The sequence below is a fragment of the Erythrolamprus reginae genome, chromosome 2 (assembly GCF_031021105.1).
Source record: "Erythrolamprus reginae isolate rEryReg1 chromosome 2, rEryReg1.hap1, whole genome shotgun sequence".
Classification (NCBI taxonomy): domain Eukaryota; kingdom Metazoa; phylum Chordata; class Lepidosauria; order Squamata; family Dipsadidae; genus Erythrolamprus; species Erythrolamprus reginae.
The window spans coordinates 67,025,300-67,041,883 of NC_091951.1; the positions used below are offsets into that span (position 1 = coordinate 67,025,300).

General features: G+C 41.1%; 1 protein-coding gene across 4 annotated transcripts in view; it reads left to right on the forward strand.

The window, feature by feature from the left end:
* Nucleotides 1–16,584, forward strand: part of ITPR1 (inositol 1,4,5-trisphosphate receptor type 1) — a 305,443-nt gene that overhangs the window by 253,989 nt on the left and 34,870 nt on the right. For all 4 annotated transcript variants that reach the window (XM_070738264.1, XM_070738266.1, XM_070738262.1 and 1 more), the window contains 5 exons: nucleotides 1,088–1,210; nucleotides 3,082–3,257; nucleotides 3,969–4,133; nucleotides 7,221–7,416; nucleotides 9,616–9,720. In XM_070738264.1, the coding sequence (XP_070594365.1) occupies nucleotides 1,088–1,210; nucleotides 3,082–3,257; nucleotides 3,969–4,133; nucleotides 7,221–7,416; nucleotides 9,616–9,720 (765 nt within the window). The remainder of the gene's footprint in view (nucleotides 1–1,087; nucleotides 1,211–3,081; nucleotides 3,258–3,968; nucleotides 4,134–7,220; nucleotides 7,417–9,615; nucleotides 9,721–16,584) is intronic.

Consider the following 16,584-nt stretch of genomic DNA (forward strand, 5'->3'; position numbering starts at 1 on the left):
CTGCCTTGGGGGACGCTGCTTTTAACAGGTACAGGATTTGATAGGGTGTTCCCTATTTTGACCACTTGTTGTCTGTTTGACAGGAATGCAGTTACCCAGTTATGTCCAGAGATTCCATAAGATTTTAGTTTTAGAAATAGTTTGTCCTGTAACACTGAATCAAAGGCTTTACAAAACTCTATGTAAATTGCATCTATTGCTTTGCCCTAATGAAGTTTTTTGGTCCATATGTTTTTGCTGGGTAGAAGTTGCAGATTACAGGATAATTTTTTTCTGAAACCAAATTGTTTATTAGAGAGTAGGTTGCTAAGAGGAGGGTACTGGATTAGTTAATTATTGATTCCATAATTTTGCAGGTGATGCAGCATAGAGAGATTGTTCTGTAATTTTCAACTTGTCTGGGGTCTCCCTTTTTGAAGATAGGGATCACCATGTCTAGTGACCAGAGGTTGGGTATGGAGTTGGTCCTGAAAGATTTTTCAGCTGTAACAGTGGAAATATTTTTAAGAAGTACGTACATAGTCCATCAGGTCCAATAGATATATGGTTTTAGGTTGCATAGTGTCTTTTGTCCTTACCTCATCACACCGCATGTATGAAAAATAGTGATGGAGCAGATTGTGCAGCACTGTTTTTGTCACCTTGATGGAAGCATCTTCTCCTATGGATCCCAATCTGGCAGGTGTGCGCAATGTAGTTTGATAAAAAATAAATAAAAAAAATTAAGGTTAAATTTTAACCGGCAACGTGCAGTTTTAATCTGAAACTAAAATTTCACTGTTATAAACTTGTACATGGGTATTTTGCACACCTGATTTCTGTTCGTTTGGTATTTACAAGTGTAAATGGTTATATAAAAGCTAGTTCATGTTTAATGTGATATTTGATCTGGAAAAAAACCCCACATGAACTTTTGAACTTTGCAAAGAGCAATTAAAAAGATACTTAAATCAAATGATAAAGATTACTCTTGTGGCTAGTGTGTCATTCTAGGAAAAGCTGGTAATATATGTTTGTTTTTAAAATTTATTCCTTCTTAAAAAAATACCTTTGAATCCATCAAACATTTGTTTTCCTGATTTTGCAGCTCAGCATATCTTGTATTGGTGTTCCCGCAACATGTCTTTCTGGAGCAGTATTTCATTCAACCTTGCAGTCCTTATGAATCTACTGGTAGCATTTTTCTATCCATTTAAAGGAATCAAAGGAGGTACCAATATTTCAAGTATATGAAACATAGAATTTAATAGTTACACTACAAAGTTCTGAGGCAGAGGGAGAAGTAAATGAAGGATATAACTTTGGCAGCTACAACACTAATTGTGATGCTAAGCGATTCACCATTTCCTAAATGATGAGAAACCTGAGAAGAAAGTATTGAGAGTATAATTTAGGAGTAGACCACCATGACCCCAGAGATGAGTTGAATTGAAGTCCACAGGTCGTAAGGGAGCCATAGTTGACCATTCCTGGTATATTTTATTCTGATTTTGGAAATTGGACTTTTCTGATGTCTGTCTTATTTACAAATATTATGTGTAAATATGCAAACAGAGAATAATTATTACACATCCCTTAAAGAAGGCACGAGAACAGCTAAACCTTTTTTTAGATATCAAAGAAGTTGAGCGAGAACCAGTATAATTAAAATCACTGCTGTCCCTTTTCATACTACTTCTAGCATTGTCTTTGTTTGCCCTTCAGATTCTCCCTCAATTTTTAAAAATTATATATTCCAAGACAGGAAACAAAATTCGGACTATCAGGAATAGTGAATATTACTTTGTCAAATCACCTGTTAATTTATCAAGTTCACTTAAGCTAATCAATACCACCAAAAAACATTATACTCTAAGTGTTTGCTGTGACAAAGCCTGGAAGATGGGAATAATTAGATGATTAGAATAATTAGTTCTAACTGCACACATCAGAAAATTAACATTTGCCATTAAGACATTTCAAAATCATTTCAGAGTGCTTGCTTTCTGGTCCAGATGGTTTTTATTGATACTTCCATCCAGTTTCTTATTCAATTTTGAAAAAGATGTATTTAAATATCCTTGAATGCCTATTTAAAGTATATGCATTATAATGATGCATAATATTTTTGCATAATTTTGTTTTAAAATAAGGACATTGGTATACGTTTTCATACATTGTTGAATTAAGAACCATGCTTAAACTTTTGCAGAAACATTCAGTCTAAAGAAATGGTAACTCTAATCCTCAGGGTAAAGTTAGGTCAGTTCACACTGAACTGTGCAAAGGTCAAATTAAGGCATGTTGTATTTTATCTTAGCTTAAAATTCGCTGTTGCTTCGGGAAGAAGAAAATCTCATACCAAATCACTGTAACCAACTACAATGACCGGAATTCTTTAGAGGCATGTCATTTCAATTGACAAGGAACAGATGCCTCTCCTAAGGAGTAGAATAACATGCTGGGAGATGCTGTCATCTTCAGGTTATTAATATTTGGTATTAGATCCAAGCAGATCTAGGTTTTACAATCCTGATTAAAATAGTATTTCTTCAATACTTGCAAAATTTACAGGCTTAAAGATCCACAATAGAAGAATTGTCATTGGGGCAGGCCACTGATACATTTATTTGAATGCAAACTAATTTATTCAAGTGTAGTGGAAGAGCAGCACAAGTTCATCACAGCATTTAGTAAGATAAATGAAGAAATCAGAAAATTACATTTCTCTGGGAAATCTTGAAAATGTTTCCTGAAAGTAACTGCCAAGCTGGGTCAGTTTGTCCATAAGTTTTGTTTTCAGAAAATTCATAAGGTAATAGCTGAATTGATAAACCTTGGTTCATTTGTTTGGAAAAAGATTGCCCTATCATACATTTCCCAGAATCTGCTGGACAGCTTTTCTATTTTTACTCTGCTTATAATTTGGGGTCTATGAGTAACGATAGTTTGGCATGCTGCATTGTTTTAAATTATTGTTAATGATAATAATAATAATAATAATAATAATAATAATAATAATAATAATAATAATAATGGCAAGTGCAAGGGCTATGAGGGGGGAAGAAATAATAATGAATTCTGGATGTTTCCTTTTGCCAGGTACACTGGAGCCCCATTTATCAGGCTTACTCTGGACGGCCATGCTGATATCACTTGCCATTGTTATCGCTTTACCCAAGCCCCATGGCATTAGGGCTTTAATAGCTTCTACAATATTGCGATTAATTTTTTCTGTAGGTTTACAGCCCACGTTGTTTCTCCTGGGGGCTTTCAATGTAAGTGTAAAATATATTTTCCTGGGATGTGTTGAAAAATTGTTTACTTATCAAACTAGGAATTTTCTTATATTTTAAAAAAAATTAAGTTGTTGTTCCCCCAAATACTAGTTGTATTAGATTGAACAGGAAATATTTCAAAGGAAGTCCTCTGATACAGTTTTGCAACTATATCTCTTGTATATATCTCATAGTGTCACATGACAAACAGTTTTGGTCGCTACAGTGTAAAAAGGAGGTTGAGATTCTAGAAAGAATGCAACAAAGCAACAAAGATGATTAGGGGACTGGAGGCTAAAACATATGGAGAATGGTTGCAGGAACTGGATATGTCTGGTTTAATGAAAAGAAGGGCTAGGGGAGACATGATAGCAGTGTTCCAATATCTCAGGGGTTGCCACAAAGAAGAGGGAGTCAAACTATTCTCCAAAGCACCTGAGGGTAGAATAAGAAGCAATGGGTGGAAACTAAACAAGGAGAGAAGCAACTTAGAACTAAGGAGAAATTTCCTGACAGTTAGAATAATTAATCAGTGGATCAGTTTGCCTCCAGAAGTTGTGAATGCTCCAACACTGAAAGTTTTTAAAAAGATGTTGGATAACCATTTGTCTGAAGTGGTGTAGGGTTTCCTGCCCAAGCAGGGGGTTGGACTAGAAGACATACAAGGTCCCTTCCAATTATTATCATTAATCTTCTGTGTTTGCTCTGCAGGTTTGTAACAAAATTATATTTCTGATGAGTTTTGTTGGTAATTGTGGAACATTTACTAGAGGGTACAGAGCCATGATCCTGGATGTAGAATTCCTTTATCATCTACTATATCTTCTGATTTGTGCAATGGGGCTTTTTGTTCATGAATTTTTCTACAGTTTATTGGTAAGTGTTTCTGCCTGGTAACTTACTCGTGATAATGTTTGTTGACGGTAATGTGCATAGTGTTACATGGCAAATATATATAACCAGAGACCTTTGTGATGGTCTGCAGAAAACCATTCTGATTGTCATCATTGAAAACTTACAGTAAATGTTTATATGGTAATTGGGAAAGAAATTATAAAAACTGTAGTTGAGGCATTAAAACCGCAGTCCCTGCAAAAATCTAGAGAAATAATCAAAAATTCCAGTCTCACTCAAGTCTGTGATGACTATGTCAACTCTGCATAGTGTGCTTCCGCCCTCCCTGTACTATGCAGGTAATCCTCAAGTTACAGCAATTCACTTTGCGAGCGTTTGAAGTTGCAATGGCTCTGAAAAAAGTGGCTTATGACCATTGCAGCAGCCCCATATTCATGTCAGTTACCTTCAGATGTTTAACAACTGATTCATATTTATGACAGTTGCAATATCCTGCAGTCATGTGAGCACCTTTTCCAATCTTCTGAACAAGCAAGGTCAATGAGGAAGCCGGATTCACTTAACAACTATGGCAAGAAATGGGCAAAATGGGCAAAACTCACTTAACAAATGTCTTCTTCAACAACATAAATTTTGGGCTCAATTATAGTCATAAACCAGGGACTATGATCGGGGAGTCTCTAATTCTAATCTTCCCTTGTGAGGAAGTTGGCTAAGTGACTTGTCCCAGTCTCTTTCTCCCGAGAGTTGACCAGAAAATCTAAAAATTTCCATCTATCAACCTACATTGAGACAGTGTTGCAGATTATGACTCATAATTTTCAGGGGCTTCCAACTTTCTGCAATATGGTGATTTGAGATGAAATTGGTATCATTGTCGCATCAGTGTGATCCATTGATGACATACTTAGAGGATGATGCTAAATATATTTATATCTATTCATTTCTGTATCAAATTCATTCTTTTAGATCTACAACCTAAGAAATTATATATATTATAATCTGTTGCAATATACTTTGTTTTGAAAGAATTGTCTGGTATGGATGGAATGTAAAAGAAATGTTTAGCCAATTCTGTATCTGCTAAGCCACTTGATAAATTTCACTGTAAAATGCTATAGTGTGTTTCTTTCCAAAAGGAAAAAAGGATTCCCAAAATGGTCTTGACATCCTCATTTCTGCTTTGAAAGTATTTTTTTAAAAGCCCGAGTGCCTTTTTTTCTTTCTCTGATAGAGAGGGGGAAAATGTCTCAACCCAAATAAAATTGATGTCAGTGAAACTAATTAATTAAAAGGGGAAATTACACATTTTAAAAGGATACATGTAATGACTAAACTGCCTGTCAGTTCAGTTTGGTTACAGATCATCAAATTAATTAGCAATTGTTTTGAGGGAAAGCATCTGTTCTTTTTAGAGCTTTGTCTTGAATTGTAATGTGTTGTGGAGTTGCCAATAAGGCTATGTCTTAACCTACTGATTCCTGAGAAATCGGTTTCAGCCATGACACAAAACTGATAAGAAATTAGCTATACAGTACCATTTCCCTTCCAAAACATATGTAAAATCAAATCCAAGAGAGGTGCTCATTAAGATTCAGCTAGGGAATCAACAAATGATTGTATAGTTATTTGCAAAAAGCCATGGTGAGAATAATCAAACTACGGAGATTCTTTCTGGGAAAAATTTTGATCTGTCCAGAAATTTGGCTAATAGCTTCATTGCAGTCAAAATAAGTTTAACCAAGATTAAGGTCTTAAGGTAAAAAATAATTATGTGCGTATACTAAAAAAAGCAGTCCCCTGTTCTGTATCCACTAGATCTTTGTATTTTTCTTTCAATTTCTAGTCAGAGAAATTATGAAAAAAATGATACTTAGTTCATGATTTCCTGCTCAGGAAGGGGGTTGGACTTGATGACCTGCATGGTCCCTTTCAACTCTAACAATAAATAAAATAAAATAAAATGATAGAGCTAGTTGTGTGAGGAAATTTGGAGTTTCCTGTGATTTGGTGGATTTAAAGTGGCACATGTTCAGCAGTTGGTTATATCTGGCTGACCTTATCAGAGTTTGAATACTAAGCGGGCTCTGATCAAGGGAGAGCCAAAACTTTAGAGTAGGCTGCAAAATACTTAACTAGTGGTGGTGGTGGTTGTTAAGATAATAGGTGGAAGAAGAAATATTAGGTATTCTCTCTGCCTTGAGTCATTTGTAAAAATAATAAAGATAAGATTTTTAAAAAAATATTGAAGTAAACACACAAAAGCATCACAGAAGAAGGCAGTTGCAAGTTAATTCCATACTGTTGCCAAGAAAACTTAACAATTCTGTCCATAGACTGGGGAGAGGCACGCTTAACCCAAAAGAAGTTTAACATTTTGCTTTATCAAGTGGAAGGAACTGTTTTTAAGACTTCAAGAAAATATTCTCAATTTGATTTGAATATCCCTTTTCCCTAAAGAATATTAAAAATTTAAGAATAAGCCCAGATGACGATGAAAAAAGTAGACCAAAAATTGAAGAGGGTTTAGGAAGAGAAATTCATCAGAGACATTACAGCTACGTGACTCTTTAGCTTTTAACATACATCTAAGTTTCTAGAATAGAAATCAAAGACAACTGTTGGCAAACCAACTTTGTTATTTCAGTTTATTTGGTATAATAATGTTGCTGGGGATTTGTTTGTTTACATAGAATCACAGAGTGGAAGGAGCTGTTAAAACCATCAGTGCAGGAATTCAAAATAAAGTGTCTATCCAGGCTCTGCTTAATCATATCCAACAAATGGAAGGTCATCATTTCCCTAATTCCACTGTCACATTGCTCTTACAGTTAAGAAACTTTTCCTAACATTCATCCAGGATCTGCGTTCCTGGAACTTAACACTCTTACTTGTTTCTTGTATTCTGAAGCAATTGCTTAACAAGGTGTGGCCTTCTATTTGGTTTTTAGTCAAGATGTCACAAAAGATCGACCTGTCTTTTCTATTAAAAAAAAGTGTGAGGATTTTATTTAAAGATCATGTTGTTCAATTGTTTATCTAAAGTTAATGTATTACCTCATTTATTGTTAATGCATTGAATAAATATTTTGAACTGTCTTTTTCCAGCTTTTTGATTTGGTATACAGAGAGGAGACCTTGCTGAATGTCATTAAAAGTGTCACTCGCAATGGACGTTCTATCATCTTGACCGCTGTTCTTGCTCTTATTTTGGTTTACCTGTTTTCAATAGTGGGATATCTGTTCTTCAAGGATGACTTTATCTTGGAAGTAGATAAGCTTCCTAATGAGACATTATTGCCAGGTTTGTATTCAATTCTTGAGAAAAGAAATGACAAATGAATGAATTAATGAATTAATTAATTAATTAATTAGTAATAAATAAGGAATTTATTTTGTGAATGCTAATCCCTCTCCAGCCCACAGGCAATTTCTTGCTAAAACCAGTTGTGCTTATAATTTGAGTTCTTAGTGTTTTGAAAACTTGACTAATGAGATTGCGAAGCAAATCAGGACCACATGTCGAAATGTATACATTAAGAAATGTAACTGAAAATAAATGTACAGTTGTCCTGAACAGTCTAATTCTATACAATGTATATGGAAATAATGTGATTTGGATGATATATGGTGAAAAATGTAATGGAAAAGTCCCTTTCCCCCTGTCAATTATGTTGTTCCCAAATATCACATTTAACAAGAAATTAGACACATTTATATGCCCCTTTCCATATCATAAAAAGCAACCTCTGTCTATGGTTATAATTTCTAGAATACAGTAATACCTCGTCTTACGAACTTAAGTGGTTCCGGGAGGAGGTTTGTAAGGTGAAAAGTTCGTAAGATGAAACAATGTTTCCCATAGGAATCAATGGAAAAGCCAATAATGCGTGCAAGCTCATTAGGAAAATCCAAAACATTAAGGCTTTTTTTAAAAAAAAGCGGTGGGGGGGGCACACTAAGCTGAGGCAAACGGAGTGGGGGAAGGGACAGCAAGAGGTGGCAGTCCCAACGAAGCAAGGCAAAAAGAGCCTCTCTTGAGCTCCATGGGTCTTTCCCTCCTGTTTTTGCCCACCCCATTCTGCTCATTTTCCCCACACCTTTCTCCTCTCTTGAGCTCCATGAGTCCTTCCAGTTTTTGCCCACCCCGTTCTGCTCATTTTCCCCACACCTTTCTCCTCTTGAGCTCCATGGGTCCCTCCTGTTTTTGCCCACCATGTCCTGCTCATTTTCCCCACACCTTTCTCCTCTTGAGCTCCATGGTTCCCTCCCGTTTTTGCCCACCCCGTTCTGCTCATTTTCCCCACACCTTTTTCCTCTCTTAACCTCCATGGGTCCTTCCTGTTTTTGCCCACCCTGTTCTGCTCATTTTCCCCACACCTTTCTCCTCTTGAGCTCCATGAGTCCCTCCTGTTTTTGCCCACCCCGTTCTGCTCATTTTCCCCACACCTTTCTCCTCTCTTGAGCTCCATGGGTCCCTCCTGTTTTTGCCCACCCTGTCCCGCTCATTTTCCCCACACCTTTCTCCTCTTGAGCTCCATGGGTCCCTACCGTTTTTGCCCACCCCGTTCTGCTCATTTTCCCCACACCTTTCTCCTCTCTTGAGCTCCATGGGTCCCTCCTGTTTTTGCCCACCCTGTTCTGCTCATTTCTCCCATACCTTTCTCCTCTCTTGAGCTCCATGAGTCTTTCCCCCATGCAGTTTGGAAGGGGGGGGGGTTGTCACTGGGATTCAAAGAATCACTGGCAAAAATGAAGGGAATCGAGGAGCCTCAAGGAAATCCCGGAGGCTGCTTTGGTTCATAAGGTGAAAATAGTTCGGAATAAGAGGCAAAAAAATCTTAAACACTGGGTTCATATCATGAAAAGTTCATATGAAGAGGGGTTCATTAGTATGAGGTATCACTGTATCTTCCATGTATGAATTTATGAATTAATATGAATCTATATGTTGAGTTACACAAGTGACAATAATCAAAACCTGAATGCACATGTAATGGGTACAATATTTAGGGCATGCACTGAGCCCATCTTTTGCTCTCTCCAACCTCTCTGGGCTCAGCCTGTAAAACCCGGAGATGATTTGTACTCATGTTGGGTGTGAAAGCAGCTCTTTATGAAAAAAAGGTAGCCTACCTCCCACATTTTTTTTCTGGAATATTTGGTGGGTAGAAAATAAAAGCACTATGCAGTCTGCTTTTGCAACACGTGCATAAAAATACTTCACTGAGTTTAGATGAGCAATATTGCTTTTGCTTTTTATATAATTCATTATCAAGAATTTCTTAATGTTAAACCCTATAAATTTAACAACTGTTGACAGCGTGTTATGTCATATACCAGGAAAATAAACTGTGTTTTTTCAACAGAAATAGTACATATTTAAAATTAGTATGTATTATAGTGAGTAACAGTAATGTTTGTAAAATAGATGTCCTAGTTACATAACAATTTCAAGTATTATTTAAAAGTATTTAGGATGTTGTGTTTTACCCAACTGTAGATCAACATAATGAAATTGGAGAGCCAATGACTAGAGAGTTCTTATATTCTAATGTGTGCACAATAAAGGATGGTGAGAATTGTTCTTCTGTTCTTCCTTCTACAGGCAAGTTATATTTCATTTGTTTTTTCACATAGTAATTTGTAAAGTGCAATTATTTCTGAATGTATCTAATATCATTGGGTGCTTATTCATTATGGCTCTCTCTCTCTCTCTCTCTCTCTCTATCTCTGTGTGTGTGTGTGTGTGTATGTATGTGTTTGTATGTGCAACATTTTTGCTGATAATGAAAATGAAGGAAGACTAGTATAGATCTATTTCAAGCTATTTAGCTTTCATCATGTAGCCATACCCTTGCCGGGATTTGAACCTGGCACTCTGCCTCTAGGGCAGTAGCTTTTAACCTCTAGACCACAGGTTCTCCTCCTGTCTCAGCTTGTACCAGGGAAGAGTTATATATAGGGGTTTTTTTTCTGTCGAATCGCCTTGGTATACCCAAATATGGGAGGGAGCATACTGCTTCCTTTTTGCTTTTCAGCCCCTCCAGGGCAAATTATACTTTTATGGCCAACAAATTATATTCTATGTGTGTAACATATTTTTGCTGATAATGACTGGCCTAGAGGTTAAAAGCTACTGCCTTATAGGCAGAGTGCTCAGGTTCAAATCCTGGTAAGGGCATGGCTAGCTGATGAGAGCTAAATAGCTTGAAATAGATCTGTACTAGTCTCCCTTCCTTTTCATTATCAGCAAAAATATGTTACACATATAGAATATACCATATTTTTCGCTCTATAAGATGCACCTGCTGATAAGACGCACCTAGATTTTAGAGGTTCGGGGGGGGTGCTGGGAAGCCCCCCAGGCCGGCTGCGATCTTTTAAAACAGCCGCGCCGCTTCCCAGCTGTCTCCTGAAGCCAAACGCCAAAGGCGAACTTCCGCGTTCGGCTTCAGGAGTCAGCTGGGAAGCGGGTTCGGGGGGGTGCTGGGAAGCCCCCCAGGCCGGCTGCGATCTTTTAAAACAGCCGCGCCGCTTCTCAGCTGACTCCTGAAGCACGGAAGTTCGCCTTTGGCTTTTGGCTTCAGGAGTCAGCTGAGAAGTGGCGCGGCTGTTTTAAAAGATCGCAGCCGGCCTGGGGGGCTTCCCAGCACCCCCCCGAACCCGGGTTGGGGGTTCGTGGGGGGGGGGGTACTGGAAAGCCCCCCAGGCCAGCTGCGATCTTTTAAAACAGCCGCGCTGCTTCTCAGCTGACTCCTGAAGCGCGGAAGTTCGCTTTTGGCTTCAGGAGTCAGCTGGGAAGTGGCGCGGCTGTTTTAAAAGATCGCAGCCGGCCTGGGGGGCTTCCCAGCACCCCCCCGAACCCGGGTTGGGGGTTCGTGGGGGGGGGGTACTGGAAAGCCCCCCAGGCCAGCTGCGATCTTTTAAAACAGCCGCGCCGCTTCTCAGCTGACTCCTGAAGCGCGGAAGTTCGCTTTTGGCTTCAGGAGTCAGCTGGGAAGTGGCGCGGCTGTTTTAAAAGATCGCAGCCAGCCTGGGGGGCTTTCCAGCACCCCCCCGAACCCCCAACTCCGAACCGCGTTCAGATGATTCCCCCCCCTGTCCCCGTCCCCGCGCCTACCGCGCACCGCTCGCCTTCCCGGGCAGCCCGACACGCCGGATCGCTCGCTCCCTCGCGCGTCCCGCCCGCCGCCAAGCCCCGCCCGCCGCCAGGCTCCTTCCATCCACTCGGCCCGGGCGGCCGCTTTCCCGGGACGCAGGCGGAGCTGCTGATCCAGTTCACTGCCAGTACTGTAGTATCCAGCTTGCACGCATTAGTCGCTTTTCCATTGTTTCCTATGGGAAACAATGTTTCGACATACGAGCTTTTCGACTCACGAGCCTCCTTCCGGCACCAATTAAATTCGTATGTCGAGGTTCTACTGTATATCACCGCCCCCCCTCTGCTCCAGCGCCTCCCCCCCCTCCCTGCCTGCATCTTCGCTCCATAAGACGGGGCTGATTTTTCATCCTACTTTGGGAGGAAAAAAACTGCGTCTTATGGAGCAAAAAATACGGTAGTTTGTCAGCTATAAAAATTAACTGTCTTGAATGGCCCCTGGAGGGGCCAAGTGGCAAAAAAGAAGCAGTATGCTTCCTTCCATATTTGGGTATACTGTACCAGAGTAATTAAACAGGGGGGCGTGAAGCATGTAACTCTTCCCTGGTAGAAGCTGAAACAGGAGGAGAACCTGTGGCACAGAGGTTAAAGCTACTGCCTTACAGGCAGACTGCCCAGGTTCAGATCCCGGTAAGGGTATGGCTAGCTGATGAGAGCAAAATGGTTTGAAATAGATCTATACTAGTCTCCCTTCCTTTTCATTATCAGCAAAAATATGTTACACACACCCTGAAACACTATAATACCCTGTTTTCCCCAAAATAAGACGTACCCCAAAAGTAAGGCATGTCAGAGGTTTTGCAGAATTTGCTAATATAAGGCACCCCCTGAAAATAAGGCATAGTCAAGTTTACATAGGGTACGGTGGAAAAACATACGGTAACATTCAAAGCTGTTCATAGTGGTACCGTAATAATGTGGCATCCCCTGCTGGCCCCTTCCATCGCTTTGTACCGTCCAGTACAGCAGACACAGTCTGCTGCTGTCTCACCGCCATTACAGTCTCCACTACAGTGCGTAGACTGTAGTTCCTCTGGTGGCCAGAAGCTGCAATAGCGGGAGTATACTGTTGTACCATATAAGTGCCGTCGTTTGTGTGTGTGGGTGCCATACTGACAGGTACTGTACCGTAATCAGTGTATCGTACGGTACACTTTCTTTGGGGGTGTCAGCTTTTCTGCCTGCGAATTTGTCTTATTTGAGAAATATAAGCCCCCCCCCCAAAAAAAATAAGACATAGCACAACTTTTGGAGCAAAAATTAATATAAGACAGTGTCTTATTTTCGGGGAAACACAGTAGATGTATATATAAGGCATGAAGACCAAGGACACCATGCCATAATCATAAAAAGAATAGAATACAAAATACATATTGCTATGCTCTCTATTGTTAGCACCCAGTAAGGGCAACAAATCAACATTATTTACAAGTTACCCTCAAGAGTGCTTTCCCAGAGCAGAGGTATACCAACATTTCATATAGTCCTTCTCTATAGTATCGCCAGATATCTCACTTTTTGCTGTTCCTTATTTTTAGCACTGCAGGGAGCAGTAAAATTACTTACTGTGTTGAAAAGCTAGGCATGGAACATATAAACTCATACAGTTTGTCGTAAATTATTTCTGTCCTGGAAAATGAGGCATAGGACATATTTATATACTGTCAGAAATGTTTTCTTCACAGCAAGAGTGCCCAGTGTCATCTGAAGAGATCTCTAATTCATTTTTCTTAATATGTAACATTTACTACTCAGGGATGTGTTCTAAATTGTTTTACTACCGGTTTTGTGGGTGTGGTTTGATGGTCATGTGACTGAGTAGGCATGGCCAACTTGATGTCACTCTTGCCCATGCCCTCAATCACATGCCCCCCACCTAGCCATGCCCACAGAACCAGCTGGGAGGCTGGCAAAAGATGCAGTGATGGGTTGCTACTGGTGTGGTCCAGAGTGCACACCTGTAAGAACTCACCAACAATGCAATTTTTTTCCGGCGTCTCTGTGTGAGAAGAAGCCCTCCTGTCTACCTTTGTCTTAATGCTGACCTTTATTCTTCACATCTGAGAAGCTCCTTCTCAGGAGACAGTGGGGGGGGGGTGGAAATTGCCAAAAATTGCATCATCAGTTGGTTCCTATTGGTGCAGCTCTCTGGACCGCACTGGTAGGAACCCACCACTGCAAAGAAGCATGGCTTTCCCCGCCGCCATGGCTGCTTCTAGCTACACATACATACACACACACAATGCTTGCCCTGGCAGCACTCTGGCAGTAGCAGCTGAGTGAGGAAAGGAGAGGGACTGGAGAACAAAGTGGGCGCAGCAGCAGCCAAAGCCGCCACTTATTCCAATAGCCAAGGACCAAAGAGGCAGCTCTTCTGTCCTTGGCTGTTGCAAAGAAGTAGATGTGCCACACCCATTTCATTCTGTTTGGGAGCTGCTTTGCACCGGGTTTGCAACCCACTCTAAAGGGAGCTCAGATTATGTTAGTGTTCTGGCTTCTGCTGCCTTGTGGGGTCTGAGGTCGACCCAGTGACACAGGATCCTGGGCAGATCCTCCCTGGCAGCTGCTCTCCACTGCCCTACCCAGAGGAGCTCATTTCACCTGTAGGTTCTTCACCCAGCAAGAGCCGAGCCAACTGTAGCTGGGCTGCCTGACCTCAGGAACAGGCAAATTAAATGGGGGGAGGGGGACTGGTTGTGACCAGCTTGGACTGAACCTGGCTTCCTGACTTAAAATTTATTTTTTAAAAAGATGGTGGTGTCCACAGACTGGCCCCGATAGAATTGGTTCCATGTCATCATCGTAACATCACCAGCAGCTTATATACAGTGATCCCCCGGTTATTGCGTCCCCGACCATTGCGAACAGGGTAATTTGCGATTTTTGAACCCGGAAGTCAAAACACCATCTGCGCATGCGTGCCCTTTTTTTCTATGGGCACGCATGCGTAGATGGCGCCCGGCAGATCAGCTGCTGGGCGGCTTCCCTGGGTCTTCCCCCTCTTGCTGGCGGGAGGGCGAGCGGCGGGCATCAGCAAGGAGTTTCCCCACCGCCCACGCAAACTCCTCGCTGCCGCCTGCCCTTCGCCCGCCCACGCCGTTCATTCTCGCCGCTTCCCACCTGAGTCCTGAAGCGAATTCGCTTCAGGACTCAGGTGGAAAGCGGCAAGAGCGAGCGCTAGCGAACAGCTTGTCCGCTGCCCGCTCGCGCGTCCCGCACCCACGCCGTTCATTCTCGCCGCTTTCCACCTGAGTCCTGAAGCGAATTCGCTTCAGGACTCAGCTGGGAAGCGCGAGCGAGCGGCGCCAGCGAATGGCTTGTCCGCCGCCTGCCTGCCCGCTAGCGAGGAGCCGAAGATTGGGGGTGGCGCGGCTGTTTTAAAACGTCGCCGCCGGCATGGGGGGCTTCCTAGCAGCCCCCCAAACCCGGGTTGGGGGTCCGGGGGGTGCTGGCAAGCCCCCCATGCCGGCGGCGACGTTTTAAAACAGCCGCCCCGCCCCCAATCTTCGGCTCCTCGCTAGCGCTGCGGAAGTAAAAACACCATCTGCACATGCGCAGATGGTGTTTTTACTTCCGCAGCGCTACTTCGCGAAAACCCGCTCGTTGCGGGGGGTCCTGGAACGGAACCCTCGCAACGAGCGGGGGATCACTGTATTTATATTTATTTATATTTATTAGATTTGTATGCCGCCCCTTTCCGTAGACTCGGGGCGGCTCACAACAATAACAAAGACAATGTAAGAACAAATCTAATAATTTTAAAAACACTAAAAACCCCATTATTAAAAGCAAACATACACACAAACATACCAAACATAAACATAGCTTGCTAATAGTTCGGGCAAACCAGTCTGAACTGGGAGGAACTCACCTCTGTTACTATTGCCAAAACAAATGCAGCATTTTCTTTGTAGAATGAATGCACAATTAAAATCATTGAGGGGAGTTCAAATTTATTTTTTATTAACTTTAAGAGGGCTAGGATGCTGCATTAATTGTGGAAAAATTCTTGCTGCTTCTGAGACTCAGAAACATTCCATTCTTTCTCAAATGCTATAATCCAATGTCCATCATACAATAATATAAAATTATTTAATAATAATAATAATTTATTAGATTTGTATGCCGCCCCTCTCCGAAGACTCGGGGCGGCTCACAACAACGATAAAAACAATATTATACTGGCACAAATCTAATATTAAAAAAACCCTAAAAACCCTATCATAATTAAAAACCAAACAGCACATACATACCAAACATAAATTATAATAAGCCTGGGAGAAAGGTGTCTCAAATCCCCCATGCCTGGCGGTATAGGTGGGTCTTAAGTAGTTTACGGAAGACAAGGAATCTGGGAACCCCCATGATGGCTCTCGCGGCCGCGTTCTGCACATAGTTCCCTCTAAGCTGAGCAGTGAGCAATCGCTCACTTAAAAATCATCATCAACTCAGAGTTTTTCAAACCTGCCCAGAAGCCGAGAGGGAAAGAGTGAGAGGGAAAGAGTGCCGCCCAGTCCCGAAGGGACTGCCGCTCAGACACTATACTTTTCCACCTACCCCAAAAAAAAATTAGAGGGAACACTGGTTCTGCACGATCTGGAGTTTTACATATATAATTTGCCTTATTTCTTCTTTTACCCACATAATTTTTTTCAGTTCCCCTAACTCTACTGCTACCATCAGTGGCAATAACATCCAGGACTTTTTATTCATCTAACTTATTTTCCTGATGTAGTGTTATATGCATGGAGTAAAACTTTGCGAACTATTTTTTTGCTGGAAAATTGGCAGCGGTTGTGTGTGTTTCTGAATTTAGGGAGACTTATACGAGACGACAATGCCTATTCCTATCTCACAATGGATAGGTGGACTCCAAAATTTGTCATAAAGTGAGAAAGAAGAACAAGAGTGGGCATTGGGGAATATAGGAACCAGAAAGTGGGTAGACTAAAAGTTCAGTTGTTTATTATCACAGTCCGGGTCATTTTATGAACATACAAATATGCATCAGAAAAATATTCAAAGTTTTTAGTAGACAAAAATAAATGTGCGCATCAGAAAGATGTTCATAGTTTTCATTAGACAAATTATGTATAGTATGTATAAATAAATTTGGTTGGAATCAGTGGCTCCAGAATTATAAATGTATGTTGCTACTAAGCATTAATGACATGCTTACTTCTGAATTTATTTTATTTATTTAGTCATTAGATTTCTATGCTGCCCTTCTCCTCAGAATCAGGGCGGCTCACAACAAGAAAAAAGTACATCATCTAGAAATCTAAATCTAAAACCATCCTAAAACTCCGA